The sequence below is a fragment of the Monopterus albus genome, unplaced genomic scaffold, assembly GCF_001952655.1.
Source record: "Monopterus albus unplaced genomic scaffold, M_albus_1.0 scaffold39.1, whole genome shotgun sequence".
Taxonomy (NCBI): domain Eukaryota; kingdom Metazoa; phylum Chordata; class Actinopteri; order Synbranchiformes; family Synbranchidae; genus Monopterus; species Monopterus albus.
Window position 1 is genome coordinate 2,179,228 of NW_018127919.1, and position 19,940 is coordinate 2,199,167.

At 40.8% G+C, this 19,940-nt stretch overlaps 1 protein-coding gene across 2 annotated transcripts; it reads right to left on the reverse strand.

Moving 5' to 3' along the window:
- Window positions 1–6: 6 nt before the first annotated feature.
- On the reverse strand, window positions 7–14,974 carry LOC109959555 (neuroligin-3-like). Of its 2 annotated transcripts, XM_020599011.1 has the most exons (8): window positions 14,661–14,974; window positions 11,290–11,383; window positions 10,712–11,212; window positions 8,699–8,758; window positions 7,775–7,924; window positions 6,741–6,926; window positions 3,728–4,517; window positions 7–1,434 (listed from the first exon to the last, which is right to left on the reverse strand). In XM_020599011.1, the coding sequence occupies exons 3-8, from the start codon at window positions 11,190–11,192 to the stop codon at window positions 636–638; spliced, it is 2,466 nt and encodes an 821-aa protein (XP_020454667.1). In that variant the 5' UTR covers window positions 11,193–11,212; window positions 11,290–11,383; window positions 14,661–14,974; the 3' UTR covers window positions 7–635. The 2 variants fall into 2 exon arrangements, with proteins under 2 accessions (XP_020454667.1, XP_020454668.1); XM_020599012.1 differs by lacking the exon at window positions 8,699–8,758 and having other exon boundaries at window positions 10,712–11,383.
- Between the last annotated feature and the right edge of the window lie 4,966 nt (window positions 14,975–19,940).

Below are 19,940 nucleotides of genomic sequence, written 5' to 3' on the forward strand. Positions count from 1 at the left end.
TTTGGCACAACCAGATAGAAATATTTTGGGTAAAATGGACAATTTTACCACATGTGACCAGTATTTGAGTAAGATTTCAGTCCACTGTTGTTATGACCCTACAGTAATTCCTTATGTGAATGAGGTACAAGACATTTTAAAATAATTACAGTAAAAATACATTTTCATAATAAGCCATGTACTATGAGAAATGTGTATAAAATAGCTTGATAATAGTAATAATAATACAGCTCTTCAGCTTTTCCCAGATCTCATCTCTGTCCACAAGTTCTAATGTCACTTTGTTCCACGAGATCAAAATAGATATTACAGAGTAAGAAAAAGCTTTCCATACAAATCCAACTGTATAAACATTATACTAAGTTCTTGCTAGGTAAAGTCCCAAAAAGCCAAAGTGGAAAATGAAATGCACTTTTTCTTTTTGACTGCCTTTGAAAATGATTACTATAAAATGACTCTGCAGTTAGACTTCCCATTATGAGAGAGCAAAGGCAGGATGTTGGCGGCTGTGCACCTCTGGAAAAGACAGAACAAACATATTCAATCCTACTTTACCTACTGTATACATTCTAACTACAGCTTTACATTTCTGTATTTCATGTGTGTCACAATTCTCCTCTACATCTCTTGCCAGGCTATACCCTTGTGGTAGAGTGGGTGCTGGGCAGGCCTGCAGAGCTGTACCCAGCAGGGAAGGTGCTGTATGGGCTCATGCTGGACAGGCCCATCAGGGAGTTGGGGATCATGGTGATGTTGTTGGGGGTCATCAGAGGGATGTCGTCAGGGGAGCGGCGCTGGGTAAGTGAGTAATCCAAGCTGGGTGAGATGTGAAGAGGATTGTGGAGGGCCTCGCACTGGCTCCTTTGTTGAGATGACAGGGTTTCATCTACAGTGGTGGTGTGGCTCGCACTGTTGCCTTTGCCGTCACGCTGAGGACTTGGCTGCTGGGACGTATCCTGCCGACTGCGCTTGTCTTTGCGGTAGTACAGAGCTGCAAAGGCCAGGACGTTGAGGAAGAGCAACGATGCCCCTACAGCAATAGTGACGCTAAGCTCTGTGGAGTAATCTCTCGGGTTCGGCATGATCAGAGGACCCATCTCCCTCCCTCCTTCGCCATCACTGTGGGCAGTAGATACAGGAGCCCGCCCATTGCTGCCTGACCTCTTGCTATTGGACTGGGTGGGATCCAGTGGGGTGACCTTGGTGGTGGTTGACGAGTAATGGAACATATCATGGAGGTTGTAGAGATGGGGGACAAGGTGTTTCCAGAAGGCCACCTTGGTGGCGCGGTAATGATCACGGATTCGAGGCTTTAGGCCAATGTGCAAGTATAGCTGGTCGTAAGGGTCGTACTTAGACCAGGCTACCTCCTCGAAGCGGTTGGCCTTGGTGTGGATGAACTTCGTGTCCTGTGGCACTGGCTTATTAGGATCCCTACAAGCACATGACAGAAAATTTGGGTCATAAAAAATAACTGCTTGAAGAAGGTAGTTTATCATTGGATAATGCAATTGTTTATTGACTTTCAGCATATTGGGATGATATGATCTAATCTTATCAAGTTATCGATGTAGACAGTTTGCCTTCCACATGAATAATTCTGAGCAAGCTAACTAACAAGCTAGCTATTCAAATTTGTTCTACGTGCACTCATTTCATTGGACATTAGTTAGTTTTGGATTTGAGTTTATGTTGTGACAAGGATTTCAATCACATTGCCCAGTCCCAGATAGTAAATATAATTTTTGGCATTGCAAAATGTGCATAAAAACAGGAGAATTTCACTAATATTGGAGAAAAAAAAAGTTTGACACAATTTAAAATTATCATCTTCCCTCAAGGGCTCAGCGTTCCCTCATTACTACATTGACACAGCAGCCTACAGTGCTCGGCTCCCTCTGCTGCTAGCAGCATCACTGCAGCTGTGCTTTCAATATGCAGGAAGATGCAGTGATGCCTTCACTACAGTGCAACTCACTTAGGTGTCACTTATCTTCAAAATCACACAGCAAATCTTTGCCTGTGTATGACAAATAGTAAAACGAGCTGTCAGAAGGAGCCCTGCAGAGCTTCATTTATTGCAAGCTGAACAGCATGTTCTTCCAGTGCTGAGTCAGAGCCGGTGTAATATCTGGTCAACATCAGACCATAGCTTGTCTCGGATAATAAAATGTCATTTGCGGAAAGCTGAAAAATGTTATTAAGCTAAAAAAAAGTTTGTTCTCAATATACTTTATAATGTCACTGCTTCTAATCATTATCCTGAATGCACACATTATAGGTATTGTTAAAGAAACAAAGATACACAGAAGACAGATGCATTAGCAACTCTCTGTCAAACATATATAAATGCTAAATTGCCAGAAGGAAAGAAAGATTCTAAGTCAAGTGTAAAAGTAGAGTTCATTTCTGCCTAACTTGAAGCATTCATACTCAAATCTATAAAATACCTTCAACCTAGTTTTTTAGCACCAGTGTATAAATATTGTGTATTACAAGCAAACACGGGTATACAGTTTATACAGAACAGATTTTTGGACTGATTTTTGTGTCAGCCCTACTTGAAATCACAGCTCGCAGTAAAGTTGGCTGAGGTTTATGGAGTACATCTTATCTGCCGCTTCAAATCGTCTCTTCAACATGATTTTTTGTTAAACAGTGAGACACAGCTTGAAACATTTATGTGAATAAAGCCTAGACATAACACTGGCTCTTTAACAAAGAGACGACCTAGTATTTAAAAAGATGACTTGTGTGTACTCTGCAGTTTTCTAAGCTAATGTGACTATATCTTATTTTTTAGCATTTGGCATTATTTATGCAGTTAAATATTTTGCTAATTTCTGTCAAATTATGGTTATAAAATTTAATAATTTTTACACGAATGGTGTGGTCAGATCAATTAGAGGAAGAGGAAGCAGGCCTCACATACAGCAAGACGTGTCAGTTTTGATGTTATAATGTTTTGACTTTTGATGATGAAGGATTCACATTAACAGACAAAAACTCAAGCACCACTATGTGTGAGCTTCTGTGAATTAACAAAGGAGAAATGCAGATAAGGCTGAAAGACATGATAATGGGAGTTCAGGCTGCACTTAATTAGAAAGCACTACTTATGGATGAATCATAAAACCCTTTAATCAGGCTGATAAAGGAAGGATAAATGCAGCAGAAGTAAGATGTTGAAAATCTCAAATAAGACCTGTGCAAGTAAGGCTAGTTATGTTAGACCCCAACGCTGACTATTTCTAAACCAAAATGTGTGTAAAACGCAGTGACAGATTTTGATAAAATGGGCCCCTGGACACTGACGAATGAAAGCCCCCCCACCCCTACTACAGGAGCAAGACCCCTACAATGAAAAAAGGCACAAAATGACTACAAAACATGCAGCTGTGTAGTTCGTGGATGTTTTGACTCCCTTTTTGGTCATTCTGTGTGTCTTTAATGACATTTTGTATCTATTTGTACAGTTTTTTTCATCTCTTTGTAGTTGATTTGTGTCTCATGGTAGTTTTTGCTTCTTTCTGTGATATTTTGCAGGTGAAGCGAGGGGCTTCCTAACCCACTAAGCCCCTGGGACTGAGCCTAGTAGGGCTATTCAATAATTCATGCATGGTGTAATGAGATGCTGACTAAGATTGTGATGTAGTGTAACTAACTACAGGGTGTAACCAAGGCACATTTAGGTGCCTGGTTTGTCCCTGAATATGTGGCTACTCACCCACTCTTAGCGAAGTTGGTCCAATATGTCATAACCACAGCGCTGAGCATGATGTCATTTCTGGAGAAGTTACAGGGGAACAGATCAGTTGGGCCCACCATGGGGATGCCAAACACATAAGGCACCTCATCACCATGTGCTGAGTCTGACCACACAGGCTTCATGAGGCTCTGACAGTGGTGATAGAAGGCGTAGAAGTACGTAGGTGAGCCGTAGCGGGCGTGAAGGTCAGCTGTCACCACTGAGGGCTCTACCCATTGGTGGTCAGTGAAAAGAGCCACCAGGGTCTTCCTCCTGGTCTCCGGGTTGTCTTTGTCTGCCCAATCTGTGTACATGAATTTAATCGTCTCCCTCAGTGTGTCCTTCCCCTCTGGGTAGCCGTACAAACTGTCCACAAAGTCGGACACAGCAAAGTCAAAGTCACTGCCTGACACACCGTCCTCCAGGTCCATAGCGTTCTCAACAAAGCGCAGTCCCTCTCCCTGATTAACCCCGAGCATTATATCATAGTTAAGGAACTCGCCCTGCTCCATCAGGATCTCTGGGTCATCTGGGATGACGTCTCCATCAATGACAGGGCCAAAAGCCACCCGGTATCGTGCAGGTTGGATGTCCTGCTCCACCAGCTCCTTAGCACTCTTCTTCTGCAGGCAGCAGACCATGTCTACGGTGTCCAACACATTGCAGCCAACCCTCTCAGCCAGCATACGAGTGTACTTGACCGGTTGGTAGTTGACAGCCCAGCTGGACAAGGCTGAACCACTCTGAATGATTGCTCTGTGAAACAAACCTTGGGACACAGAATTCAAAACATAAAGACACAGGACAACCGTCCAGACAATAATGGTTAGTACTTTAACCTCCAAATCCTTCCTAAAATGTAATCTGATCTTCATCTAAGTCACAAATATCGATAAATACAATGTAATTAAACTATAAACAGACAAACACACTAATTAAACCTGTATAGCACTGATGAAAAAAGTAAGGGATCTCTTGGATTTAATAACTGGTTGAACCTCCTTTGGCAGTAATAACATGAAATAAGTAGCAGTGGATCAGACCTGTACAATGTCCGGGAGGATTTCTGGACCATTCTTTTTACAGAGCTGCTTCAGCTCAGATATATTCTTAGGATATCTGATTTGAACAGCTCTCCTGAGGTTATTTTACAGCAACTCTATTAGACTATGGGCTGGGCTCTGACCGGGCTGCTGCAGAAGGTGGATTTTATCTATTTGAAGTCATTCTGTAGAAGAGTCACTTCAATGTTTAAGGTCATTGTGCATCACACAACTTCTAATGAGCTTCAGCTGGTGGACGGCCATGCTGACATTATCCTGCGAGATGCCTTGATAAAGATGGGAATTGTTTTCTCCTCAATGATGACAAACTAGACAGGGCCAGATTCAGCATGAAGATAGATTAATAGCAGCGAAGAGGCCAGATAGCTGAGCTTTGCTAGTGAGAAGCTGCTCGGTTAAGCAGCCAGCAGAAGAAAAACAGGTAATAGGATGCTGGTCTCTTCTATTGTTTTCATAATGATTATAAAAAGATGAACATATTGCTTTGCTTGCTGATCATCTAGTTTGCTTCTTGCTGTGTACAGACAACAGTAAATATGCTTCAAATTAATGATCAGTTTTCAGCATTTTCCTACACTGGTTACTCACAGACATACAACTGTAGAATTGTTAATACTGGGTGTCTCACAAGCTGCATATGTAACTTACACAACTGTGTGGTGACGGGTCTGTACAGGGAGCTGAATATGCAGTAACTGATGTTTCAATATCGATACAGTAAACACGCTGCTCTATTGAATTGTTTATATGCACCTTTGTGTCTAGGGATTCTGTACCTAAAAATGACAAGTGATATGTATCAGCTCAATATACTCTGCCGAGGTTAAAGCTTGAATGACTGAAAAAAGAGTGCAGTGTCACTTTCTCCCTCCATTTATTTCAATTTTTCAGGCAGCAGCTAGCTAGACCCCTTCAAAGACATCCAGAGGTCTCTGTGCTTTTGCTGCAGCCGAACTAGGGCAACAGATACAAACCTCACAAAGGACAGCCTCACAGATAAATAAACTGTGATAAAACACAATTTCTGCCCTTCTTGTGATTCTGTCCAGCATCAATGGGAGGGCCAGGGCAATAATATGGCAAAGATAAAAGGTTCAGTTCCCACTGGGCCACCCCTGTTGAAATACACACCTTTGATTCTTGTAAGGAGCTTTGGATAAGTGATCACCAAATGCCATATTTGACCTTTTTTTTTTATTTGATTATCAGATACCAGTTTCATGTGGATACTGTATATTGTATATAACCAGTTTACACTGGTATATACTGTCATTTAAAAATAGTATTACAGAAGTTAATGAAAAAAGAAATATTAAATAGAATTTGGCCTTTTTTATGGTCCTGCTTCATTCACACAACAACCTTGTCATTTAACAATGTGTTCACTCAAGATTTTGCACCAAATCATTGATATTTTTGATATTTTTACCACACAATGAGGCAAGTAACTAAGGGTAAAAAACCGGATGCTGAAAAACTGAAAGATTCGTCTGAAACATTAATGGTAAAGACTAGTGGACACAGATGAACGCAATGACATGCAGAAACCTTCATAATGCAGTAGGCTTCTTTAAGAACACATTTTAAGAGGCAAAGCTTTTAGGTTGATTAGATTGAGTATAGGGGAACAAAAGCAGTCACTTACTTAACAAACACCCCTCTTTCCCCATGCCCATACCATAACACTTCATCTCTCTGAAAAACAATTTAGAGCTGCACATGAAACAAAGAACAAAATTCCAAAATGATTAAAAATGTTTAGAAAGCAAAACTGATATCTTCAAGACAAAACTTTTTTTTTGATTGAGAAAAAAAACTGACTCTATGTCAAGTTCATGGATTTTGACATTCCTTGCTATAGTTTCCTCTGCAGTAATTAACTACTACCTCAAATATAATAACTCAAACTGTAAATGGTACATTCTTACCCTCTGAGTGGTGGGACAGTGTTAGCAGACTGACACAGGATGCGCCGATCCCAGATCCAAACACTGTGATCCGCCCTGGGTCTCCTCCAAAGTAACCAATATTCTTACTGATCCAGCGAAGAGCTTGAATCTGGTCCAGGAGCCCATAGTTTCCTTTTGCTGCCTGGTCACCAGTACTGAGGAAGCCTGAAATATACAGGGAGGCAAAAGAGCCAGTGCTGAAATAGAGCTCTACAGTAAACTGTATGTCACAGCTTTGATGTAAAGTTGTAGTCCAATGGGGCATCTGAATGAGCTGACACTGTTTCCCCTCAGGTGCAAGTATGCCTCTGCTCTCTTCAACAGTGTCTTCCCTACTTTAGTCAGCTCTTTGTATTAGTTTCCAGGCAGTAGTGCCCCTCGGGGAGTGATCAGGGCTCTACTCATTAAATCTGAATTCTCTCTTTGCAACAGTGACTTTACAACATTAAATATGCTCTTTTACTTGTGCCTTTGTCTTTAAATGAATTTCATAAAACCACACAGCTGATGCTATTAAGCAATGTCCTTGTCTAGTCCTATCTAAACAACATGCTTTTCTGAATGGTAAACACACGGAAACCAAAAACCACGACCTTGTGACTGCTTGTGAATTCTACAGTCCTCCACACTGTATTTAAATTACTTTCCTTTCAAGAATGGCAAAGGCTGATAATCTTGTAGAGATCAGATAAATCCATCTAAAGGAAGATAAACTGTGTTTTGGGGTATAAAACAGCTTGTGCGCAACAAGGACAAGGCATGATAAGTATTTACATTGCCTTTTCTCTGAGGACAATGGTATCTACAAATCTGTATGCAAATCTAGCTATGACATGTTACCAAGATCTCATTTACTTACTGTATATTTTCTCATACTATTATACATTTTCTCTCTCTGCTTCTTTTTATAGTAATTAATGACTTTTATTACAGTTCATTTTTACAGTTTAACCAGTGCTGAATACCCATTTGAAACACCATTAAATGTTGCCACACAGAGGCATTGTCATTACCTAATATTCCAATTCTGTAGTTGAGAGTGACAACAATAACATTCCCATAACTGGCGAGCACACTGCCATCCATCATGTTCCCGGTGCCCTCCATATACGAGCCTCCATGAATGTAGACCATGACAGGTCGAGCTTCAGAGTCCCTTATATCTGCAATGTCAACACACACACACACACACACACACACACACACACACACACACACACACACACACACACACACGCTGAACAAAGAGCTGCAGAGGCAACAGTAATAAAATGGAGGTTTAATGGAACACTGTTACTAAAGCTTTATATCCCAGCTGTTCAGTATGAGGTATGGGTGAAGGCTGCTTAGAAAAGGTGTGGCGATAGGCCTGTGGTTTGAAAGCTGTAATGACATTCATAAAATGCATGGTAAGTACACTCTGACAAGGAACACATGAGTAAAATGGTCAAATATATAAAGCTTTACAGTGCACTGCCAAATATGCTTGTGCTTTGTACCATATCTTAAATTCTCTGGGTTAAAAAAAAAAGTTTAAATAAAAGAACAAATATTGTTCTAACTTGTTTTAACATATAAGTGTTATTTTATTTATGTAAGCATAAATTGAAAAATTACTCAGAGTTAAAATAAACATTGTGTTATTTTTTCTGTAGGAATAGGAAATCAGCATTGCATGATGTGGATCAGTGTGCATGGCAGTAGTGATGTAGCCCTTAGTGAAAGGACTGCAACAGTGCTTAATTCAAAGCATGAGATGCAGCAGCAGCAAACGTAATGCAATCCTAAATCAGATAACAGCATTTTTTTTATGATTCCACTCAAAATAAAAGAGCCCCCCCATGGTTCCTCAGCAACGTATAAACTATCTATTGTAAGATCCACCAAACTCTAATTAAAAGAATCCATGCATCAAGACTTTGAGCTCTTATAAATACCTTCAGATATATGAATCTCAGCATGTGAGAAACCCGACCCCCTTTTCTTGTGTTGGCTCCCTGGGATTCACATAAGAAAAAAAAAAAAGAATTCAGATTTCAGAATAGCATGCTTGACTGTGCCTGTTATTTAATATATGGTCCAGCCAAACTGACATAATCAGGAGAGCGAAGAGCCATAAATTATGGGCAAAAAGAATATTAGCCTATTTATGTACAATATGTTGCACTTTTCCCTGGAATTACTTTCTGACAATATACAGTTGACATAAAATCTATAGAGATGTATGACACAATAACACACAATTACATTATGAGTTAGAGTGGAGTTACAAAATAAGAGTTTGTTTTTGTCACATTAACACATTATTGTGCCTATCTTTGTAGAAAATGGCACATTGTGTAACTGTTTGTGTATGTGCACACACACACATTCGCATACACAGTTACCTTTAATGGTTAATTATCTTTATATTGTTATATTGATCCAGCTGCCTCCACTTTGACTGGAGTAATACATCTTGCATGGCTCATTTTATCTCTGCACAACTATATTTAGACAAACTGTCACGTCGATTCTTCAGGTGAACCACAGCAGGATAATTACTGGAGATATGAGGTATATGGTTTATTAATGAATAATTAATTATTTCTGACTTGAGAAGGGGATCAAGCAACAAAAATAAATATTAAATAGGAGGAAGCTCAAAGACACTCTTTAATTTGACAATAGCAAAAAAAAAAAAATCTACTGAAGATAAGCGAAAAAGAAAAGAGCAAATGTTTCATATCACTGAAACAAATAAAAAAGTTAAAGAATGCCCAAGGTGTGTTTTAAATGAACAGCGATGAAGTCTGAAGAATTCCAAATGTATGAAACCGACGGGTTATGCTATCTCCATTTGAAATGTGAATGCAAACGTGAAATTTAATTAACCTGGTTTGCATGCTGCAGTGAGGAGAGCTCAAGGCAGCGCTCGGACCAGGGCTTTTAAACTTACGGGCTGCACCATTTTGGACAGCTTCCTCTCTGACAGGCTGTTTATCTGTTGTTGCTATGTTACCATAGAAACATGGTTCAGCTTTGAATACTGAATGTTTTGTATCACACTGAATGCTTGTGAGGGAGGCAGTATCTCAGAGACCATATCTAACTGGTTGTACACCAGTTAGATATGGTAAGCAGAATCACTGAAATGTTTGTCAACACTAGGTATAGAGAATTACACCATTACTGTGATATTACACTGTTCTGCTAATCTACATAGCCACAGCACACACACAGACACACAGACACACACACACACACAATGTTCCCTTGCTGGTTTGTTTCACTGTTCTACTAGATATAATAGGAAAGGATCCAGGAAGCAATAGACAGTTGACTCCTTTACCCCACTAATTGGTCCCCAACAGACTCACTGTCTGAATAAAGCAGAAATTCAGAGAAATATAAAGAAACTGTAATTTTTAACAAAGCTGGCACTGCTACCTTTACCAGTGTGTTTGTGGAGCCAATTTTTTTCAGGATTCCCTTTGATGCTCTGTTGTGACATCCAAATATGTGGCTCATCATTTTAAAAGCTGAAACTTATTGCTTAGTTTAGGTGAACCAATACTTGGGAAACACCTTAACTCAGCAGTATTTACTGGATGTCTAATAGAGAACAAACAAAAACACCCCCCCGGTACATTTATGTTTATTTATGCTCCTCTAGGTGTGTCTATAAGCATTCAGTGGCATTAGGGCAATGTCTTCAGCTGCCTACTAACTACTAAAACAGGAATAATGTCCTGGTTATCAATGGGAACATGATTATTTCAAATGGAATATGACTACAACATGTCAGTCAACATGGCATTGCTTTTGGATGGTAAATCAGCCCTTGCTGTTGATATGAGAAGTGATCATACACATGCTTTATGATGATCACAGGACAATGTCAGGGCCATGATAACAGTGATCAATAGACATAGAAAGTGATTGCTGTCAATTTTACCACACCAACTCACCGTCCTCTGTCGGAGCGTAGATGTTTAGATATAAACAGTCCTCGCTCTGATCCTGAATGTATGTGGCTACTGTGTCCAGGTTGTAGGTGAACCATATGGGCATCATGATCTCCGGCACGTTGTTGTGGATGTTCTGAGGGCACACGGGCATGAAGTGGGTAGCATTTTTGATACCTGACCAAGAGGAGGGCTGCTCAGGGGGCATGAAGCGCTTCTCTCCCACAGGTGGAGCGGCATATGGGACCCCTAGATACTGATCAACAGGCCTGAGCACCTCGCTGGGCACGGGAACCCTGAGACCTCGTAGTTTCCCAAACTGGGTGGTGACAGTCGGGTAGAATTTCTGGCTTGTTGCCTTAGTAAATGACCAGCAGGAACATAATATCCACCAAAGAAGAGCACAGTGGGTGATGGTTACAGTCCCTTGCTGATGTAGCAGGTGTGCAGGCAACAGATGGTCTCTAAATGTAGCCAGCCACATGGTCTGGGCAAGACGGTGCCCTGTGCACAACACAAATACACACTGTAGTGTCTGCTCAGTGCTGCTGCACGAACCCTGTCAAACAGACATCACTCACTGTGGCTCTGACTCTGATGGTTACCAAATCCAAATACACCTCAGCCAGGTATGTACTGCCCCCACTTCCACTTTTCATTGCAGTGCACATAGATCTGAAAGCAAAATGATTAGAAAAATTAGATAAGAAAACATAAAATTTTAGACTAACTCTGCATAAAACACACAGTCTTCCTCTTGTATTCTGGGGCTCTAAATATGCATTGATATAAAAGCTTAATATCAGTGAGCCATATTCACTGTAACACCTCAGTGCTAATAACATTTTGTGACAAATTGCTGTCTTTAAAAAACAAATTTATGCTGTAACATTTACAAATCACTGAATACTGATCTGTATGAATCAGTGGAGGAGGAAATGGGAGGAATCTAAAACCCCATCTGCTGTGATGTTGAAGTGATGCTGAGAAAGCATCTCAGGATAAAAGGTGTTAAGCACCTCTTTTCTTATGTAAAGGAACCAAGGTGAACAGCAATGAAAGACAAATCTTTAATATTTATTGATGCAAGATTTTTAAAAAAAGTGCTCACTGGGAACAAAATATCTGAATTTCAGGATTTAATGTGTTTAAAAAACACCAAATATCCCAAATCATGACTGGGAAACACTTGTATCTTTTGTGTCTTACTTCTAGGCAGTGCTGCCTGATGCTGCCTTGAAGATGTATAGTGGAAGTGTTAAACATTCCCATAGCAAACATGTCTTGTGGGACCACACTAGCACCAAACCCTCCTTGTAAAGCAGAGTAATTGCAGGTTAATTGAAAGACCTGAGGAAGGCTCACTGGCAACAATAGGCCATTTGAGTGCAATATCAGAGGAAAAAGGTCCTTTGACACTTCTTTTTTTGGAATTTGATTTGTTGTTGTGTACATCTGCTGAAACCCATGTTTTTTTTACTTCTTTCAGCACATAAATTGTCCTTGATGGAAAAGGTAAGATATTTTATTTAGCTTTTATGATCTCAGGAAATCATCCATTTTTCACATAATTAAGAAATACTGTACTACTGCCTATTCACAAAACAGACATAAGATTCTTTTCAGCCCACTTTATTTTAATTTCAAAGTGGAACATTTTCTTGATCTTGGATTTCTTAGTTATTCTAGTGATGGACTGTTTTATGCAAAGACACAAACATTTGCATTACATACACCTAATTTGAACCCAGCTGAAGTCACCAGCGCTTCTGTGCAATGACATGTGATAACTACAGTCAGAAAAAAAAAGGTATTAGCATTGGCAACCAGGAAATTGCAAACAATGCCAATGCTTTTTCTTGCAACTGTAGTTAATTAGATTTGCATACTGTATGTCAAATAAGGTATCAAATGTAAGCTTACCCACAGAGAGCTACAGAGAATACAGTCTGGTGTGTGTCTTCAAATTAACTACTCTGTAATGCAAAAATGCATCTGTCTTATCTAGGACAGCAGTAAGCATAATATGCTGAACACAAGGTTCTCACTGGTTCGTCAATGAACAAAGCAAAAACAAGCTTGTTAACCTAATCAAAGATATTGACAAGTATTGCCTCAAGCGTTGTGAAAGACTGCAGCTAAAGGCGCTCTTTCAATCTGATGTCTCTATAGGGAACATATTCTGCCTTGGACTATGAGAAACTAATTAGCCATAGGTGGTGTATTAGCTTTTTGTTTTCCCTGAAACATTGTGTTCACACTAGCAGGAACATAAATACAAATAAAGGTGTCTCATTTTCTCTATTACAGATACAATTCAATGATTACAGTTTGCCTCTTTTAAAATGATGAAATCAGCCAGCAGTAATAGAGGTTCATTTGAGAAGTATTGTATGGCCTGGGACGACTTAGTCTCTATTAATTAACATGTATGAATGTTTTATCTGTAAATGTGACAGTAATGCACAGCTGTCATGACATTAAAATGCAAAAGACAGAAAACCAGATTTTTGTAGATTGGGACACATCTTCTGGTTTGTAACTGACATTGAAAATACATAATTTAGATTCCATTTTTGGGTGAAAATCCTTTCACAAAACCTGCTGTGAAATGGTTTTTACTTAACAACTTAGCAGTAACAGGCTGTACCACGGCACTGCCAATCAGACTTGGTTAGTTGTCTGTAGCTTTGGAGGTAGCCCTGGCAGCAGGATAATAAGACACTGCTGGGGCTGCTGTAGATCAATGGAATAATATGAATTCCTAAAATGAACCACATTTTCTATTAAATTACGCATGCATGCATGATATTAGCATAAAAAGCTTAGCATATGTTTGCTGTTTGACATTAAATCAAACATATAATTTAATTCACTGGAACATAGCTTTTTAGTGGTTGTACCTGATATACAGTACTTGTTTTACTGATTGTACTGCAGGCTATCAAAGCAGCAGAATACTGCCTTGAACTGTGCTGCAGAGTATTCTTTTTCCAACTTATGGACTGCTATTGGACAGATGTGGATAAAGACTTTAAGTTGTAGCATACATTAAATGGGCCATATAATACAAGTGAGATATCAATTATATTTGATACATTGCATGTTTTGTGGCAATTAAGACTGGCAACGTTCCCAGCAACAGGAAAGAAAAAAAACATGGGTAAAATATTTCTTGCCAATTAAATGCCTACAATAACCCAGTAGCTGAGTGATACTTTCAAAAATCTAAATGTTTCGTTATTCTACACCAGACCTGGGTCTCCTGGGTTTCCCAAATACTTTAATTTCCATTTGGCTGACTGGATCCTTGTTCCAGACCTATTAGAATGATTGCTATAGCCATTTTTCACTTCCACCATTACTATCACCTACATCATTGACAGACACACAATTCAACACCAATTCACCACTAATAAAAATCTCTGGGACATCATAATCGATTACGTTCGGATGGCCTGGGGGCCAGTGACAGGAAAGCATCTGAGAAGGAGTCTAGCGTGTCAGACATCAGTACTAGGCTCCTAATGTCCTTGTAATTCGACTGGTGTGGCTCAAACCCGATTTTGTGGATACCTCAAATACCCCTAATTTAGCAGAACAATAAAGGGGAGATGAGACTGATGCAGAGACGCCTACCTCATAGAAAACACAGAGGTAGCACTCAACATAATGATCAGGGTTTTATAAATGAATGCAAGATTCTAGAGCCACAGAGAAACCCAAGCCACAGCCCAGACAACATCGACAAACTGCTGTAGTGTGTGTGCGATGCCTCACGTTGTGACTGGGAAGCTTGTTTAATCTAGGTCTAGGACGGTGTAATATTGGAGAAAACTGGAAAACATCGGCGAGCCAGCAAATGCTCCAACATTTTCTATCGTTGAGCAGTCACATTAAATGCAACGACTATCGGTGTCCGTCAAAAAACAGAATCATTAGGTTAACTCACCTGCGTTTACAGAAGCTGATAAGCGCTCCATCTCCAGATTTCCTCCATACCATGCCCGTCAGTCTCGCTATAAAGCAGTGAGGCTGTGTGTGAAAAAATTCAGTATAAATGTTGTTTCAGTATCAACACAGAGATCTTTACTCTTATCTCCTGCTTTGCACAGTCTGTGTGCTTTTGCGCATTCACGACGCCAAGGTCAGGATCGCCAACGGTTTTAATGGAGCGCCCACCATAGAGATCTCTCTACGGCGCCCACTGCCAGCGCGTTACTAGGCAACCGCCGGGATACGCCAGTGCATCACTCTCCAACAACCGAGAAAATCCCAATTTAGAAACCATTAAATAATCACCGTAACCTCGGACAGCGACTCTCACACGTTTTTTGCTCGGACAAAACCAGTCTACCTTTGTAAACATGTGTTCAGGCCAGCATGGAGAGAAGATGTGCACTTACAGGAGGCTATGGGTTCAGGCTTTTTAGTAAATTGTGGCAACCATGGTAAAATTCGGTATGATAAGAAAACTGAAAACCATCCCTGCTTTGAGATATATTTTAAATATTATCCCTAATCAATTGATCTCCTTCAAGCAAAGTCTAAACAATACGTATTTACAAAACATACCTATGTTTTGGGAACTGTAGGGGGGAAAGCAAGCAAACAAACAAACAAACAAAAAGTAGGGCTAAAGACCCTTGCAATGACAGCCTTTACATATCAGGCCCATACTTGTTTAACAAGCAAATATGATGGGAAGTGCAACTGCTGAGGGACAAATTGGCAGGGAATTAATCCAGGACAGGAACGTGAACATTGCTTCTTTCTATAGCTTATAAAGTAGTGTTGAAAACCATTGGAATTATTTTTCCATGTATGTTTATTCTAAGTATTCATCTGGGGATTTGAGACCATTTGGCTATCATATGAGTCTATGAGGCATACACAGACAGCTGCTGACAGAGCAAACGTTTTCCCCACATCTTTAATGCTGAGTGACCACTGCTGTAATGCTATGATCCGTGCTTGTACACAGTAGAGGAATTTGTGAAGAGAAATACAAGTGATGTTTGTTTCAAGCAAATATCAAAGCAAGGAAAGTGTTTTACAGAAAACATTTATTTACATTTATTGGTGCCCAAGCAGGGCACAGTCCCTGTAGTCTTTCAGAGGGGCTGCCAGTATGAAACTAAGCTAATGTCCAAGAGTACTCCATCTCAATCAACTTCGTACAGTAAGCTACATCACCCTAAACGCTACACAGAAAGTGTGCACTCAAAACAAAAACGCATGGCTTAAAACTGGAAGTCAACAGCTTCATTGCAAAACAAAGGCATCCACGCCACGTAATAAAACACGCCCGAGCAAATGCACTCTGGGTTATTTACAGTCCCTGTTTTTATATATTGTGGCACTGGGAGGGCAGTGAGAGACTTGGTATGATGCCCCATAATGCCTGGGGCGGGGTGTATATAGTTCAATGTTGTTCAGAGTGTGTGTTCTGTTGCTGTGTGGTTGCACTTCTGTGTGGAAAAAATGTGAAAAACACAAGTTCCTGCCTCCTGACCCTTCTTAACCCAGCAAATACTACATTGGTGTCAGATGTGTGTTCTCTGAGGAAAATGACATCACTCTGGGAGCTCGATAAATTCATTGCCCAGCTGGAAGATGAGGTAACACTATAACTTAGAGCCTGACAGCTGCTTTGAGCTTGCTAGCTACTCTGCTCCTAGCAAGAGCCCGCCAAAACAGAGCCGCTGATGGAGCCAGCACTCCCCTGCCGACAGACTGGCTGAGCTGTGCCACATCAACGTCACCCCCACTTTGTTGAGACCCAGTGGCAGCAAACTGTTTGGCTCACCTAGCACCGCAGACAGCTCTACTGGTAGTGAGGGTTGCAGGACTCCCACCCTGGCATCCTTCCAGTGCTAGGAGTCTGGACATGGACTGTGAACCTACCATGCTAGGATAGGGGAAGGGAATGTGGCAGTTCAAGGTGATGCCTCTTAGCCTCTGCAATGTCCCAGTAACTACTGAATGCCTCATGGAGCGGGTCCTGACTGACATTCCCTGGAGCTGCTGTGTGGTCTACTTGGATGACCTCCATGTCCATGCTGCGGACTTTGAGGGCATCCTGGCCAACCTGAGAGACATCTTCCATGCCATTAGCCAAACTGGGCCCTGACTGCATCCCTACTCCAGTGCAAGACAGCTTTCTAAATCCACGTCATCAGTGCAGCAGGTGTGGCCACTGACCCAGCAAAAGAGCTAGCAGTGAGGGGCTAGGCTATCTCTGGCAATGTCAGGCAGCTGCAGAGCCTCCTGGGGCTGACTTCCTACTACTGATGGTTCATCACCTGATGACGACGACTGGAGCCTTGCTGACCCATAGCAGCTCCGGTGCGACCGGAGCCAATACCCTGTACTCATCCGGGTCCAGGTTTGAGTGGGCTGGGAGCCAGCTAGCAGTCTCTGCTCTGTATGCAGAGATGAAAGCCCTCTACTGTACTTGCCCTGGACCAGCCTAGTTGACCCGGCTAGCCATGGATTATTAAGTGGCCAGGGACGTGTGCCATCCCTGACTACAATGCCACCACAACTGCAGAGCGCCTAGTCCACGAGCTGTTCTACTGGTTTGGTGTGCCTGAGGGGCTGTGCTGCAACCAGGGCATAACTTTGAGTCTGAGGTGTTTGGCAAGGTCTGTCAGCGGCTGGGCATCAGGAAGATGAGTTTGGACTATTTTTTCCACCTTTGGGAACCGGACAGGCCCTCACAAATGTAGGGATTTGTCAGAAGTGGGCCTATGATGTCCACTGCAAAGGAGAGGACCTGCGCCCCTGATGGAGTGGTGGGTGTACAGTCCCAAGTGGAAGAAAGGACTGTCCCCAAAGCTAGCTAGAGTGGGCTGGACCCTGCACTGTGCTGAAAAAACTGACAGATGTGATGTATAGGGTGATAATGATAAAGCAGGAACAGGGCAGTGGGACACTGGGAGCCAGCCATAGGCCTCTGACCCCTCTCCACTAACCTGCCAGGAGCCACCACAGCAACCCCAGCACCAGTGCAGGCTCCCCCAACTCCTGCGAGATGTTGTTACAACTTTGTGGGCATTGGAGGAGGAGAGAGAGACTTGGTGGGATGCCCCATAATGCCCGGGATGGCTTTTAGTGGTAATTAGTTTAGGGGGGTCTTTGGCGGGGTTGTTGAGAGAGTGTGTTCTGTTGCTGTTAACCCAGCAAATGCAAATCAGTCAATCTATCTATCTATCTATCTATCTATAAAAAAATGGATAGATGGATAGTATTTACCTATTTATACTTTTTTAGGTTGAGTCCAAAAATAATTCATTTAAAACACAGACACATGTATGGCTAATCAAAATATAAAGAAAGGTCCAAATTTCAGAACCAGCTATCCCTCTTGCACCAGTCTTGGAGTAAGGTTCTGATTCTTTTCAGCTTCTCTCTGCTGGAGTTTTGTTGATTTTCAGTTTGAAAATTCTGCCAAAGTGTTTCGCTGGATTCAAGTCTATAGGGACATACTGTAGGCAACTTGCCCAGGACATAGTTTTCACTGAGCTGAGTGAATTTTGCAGTATGTTTTGGATCATTGTCATGTTGGAAAATTCCTCTCCTGCCAAGGTTCTTGAGACTGGGAATCGTCTCTTTTTTCAGTATTTGTGTATATAAACTAGCATTCACAATCAATCAATCAGTCAATCAATGAATCACACTTTTTATTTTGGACACATTGTTATTCAGCTGGTCTTCAGCTTCTGATGTTCTCATACCCTCTCCCATTGTTATGAAGTTGCACATTGTGGTTTCTCACTTGCTCACCCTTAGCATCTGGAGTCATGTTGTATTAGACACAGCCCTAAGACCAAAAGCGAGAAAGCTAGTGTTCACATTTTATAACCTTGTTCATGGAATTAGCCTTTTGCTGCAGTGAGGTTGCACTTTGCATCCCATTTTTCTCAGTGTAGTCTGTCTAATCTATCTTGTTTTTAATGATATAATTAGACATAAGTTTAAATGCCCCATGCATGTAACATAAAACATATTGTAAGATGGTGCACTTTTGAATAATATAAAATTTGTGTGATATTGCACAGTGCAATTGTACAAGTTATCATAAATGCACTGGGAATTAATGTAAGCAAGTTAGTTGATGCATTCCAGGTTACATGTGGTTGAGTGATATGGATTCATAGATACTATGTACTAGGATGGGTATTTTTGTTCAGTACATTCAACCAGCAATACCCTTGTGGCATATAAATAGTTGAGTGAGTTTATTTTTAAAGGAAGACATTTAATTAAAGACAGCTTCCCAGATATTTGCAGTCATGGACTATTTCTAAACATGAAGTGTGGGCTGAATCAGCTTGATTAGGGGCAAAGATAAGCAGCTTCCATGGCCAGGGGTGTGCCAGGATATCTGTAATCTTTTAGTAAGGAAAAAGAATATTTTTCATGTGTTTTTTATAATGAAAAGATTCACATCTAGTACTGAACTGACATGAAATGACCATGTTGGCAATTCTACTCAGAACTCTCCTGCTATGATGCTGCAGGTATCAAAAGACAAATATAAATTCAAGTCAATCTGCCAGGCACATATATTTTATGTCTGTATATGTACAGTATTTGCCTTGTACCAAAAATAAATGTGTTTATAGGGATCATCCTGATAGGCCCCCACCTTCTCTTAATGGTCCAACTGGCAAAACACCATAAATCTTAACCTGTCCTAGTGGGCCCACATGTTGTCGACTAAGTGTTCAAGGTAAGCTTAATGGTTGCAGGTCAGGGCCACCAGACACTCATTCTAGTCTTTTTAATAGGGGCCAGTATTGTCTTATTTTCTTATATAAATTTGTCATTGATTGAGATCTTTATGTTGCACTTTTCATTTACTGTATTTTATGTTATATTATTATTAGGTTGCATCAATATATGCAATCATTTATGTTAATTAATCAAACTAAAATATCTCTCTGTTCCCTGAATACAACATTAGATTAGATGAGATGAGGTGAGATGAGATGAGATGAGATGAGATGAGATGAGATGAGATTAGATTAGATTAGATTAGATTAAATTAAACTTTAATGAACCCTTGGAAGAAAGTGGGTCATGGCAGTTGTAGAGAAAATGACAGCCTATACTGAAGAGAAACAAAAACATCTCCTGAAGATACCACAGCAAAGTAACACAACATAATACATTAATATGTGGCTATGGTGAATAGTTTACTGAATATTGAATTTACTGCCAATCA

Bases quoted from the DNA above. Each gene is read 5' to 3' on its own strand.
- LOC109959555 (XM_020599011.1), bottom strand. From the start codon at position 11,192: ATGTGGCTGGCTACATTTAGAGACCATCTGTTGCCTGCACACCTGCTA. The intron at 7,925-8,698 runs GTATTTATAAGA...TTGACATTGCAG, and splicing joins TGAGATTCATATATCTGAAG to ATATAAGGGACTCTGAAGCT. The intron at 1,435-3,727 runs GTGAGTAGCCAC...ATGTGCTTGTAG, and splicing joins ACCAACTTCGCTAAGAGTGG to GGATCCTAATAAGCCAGTGC.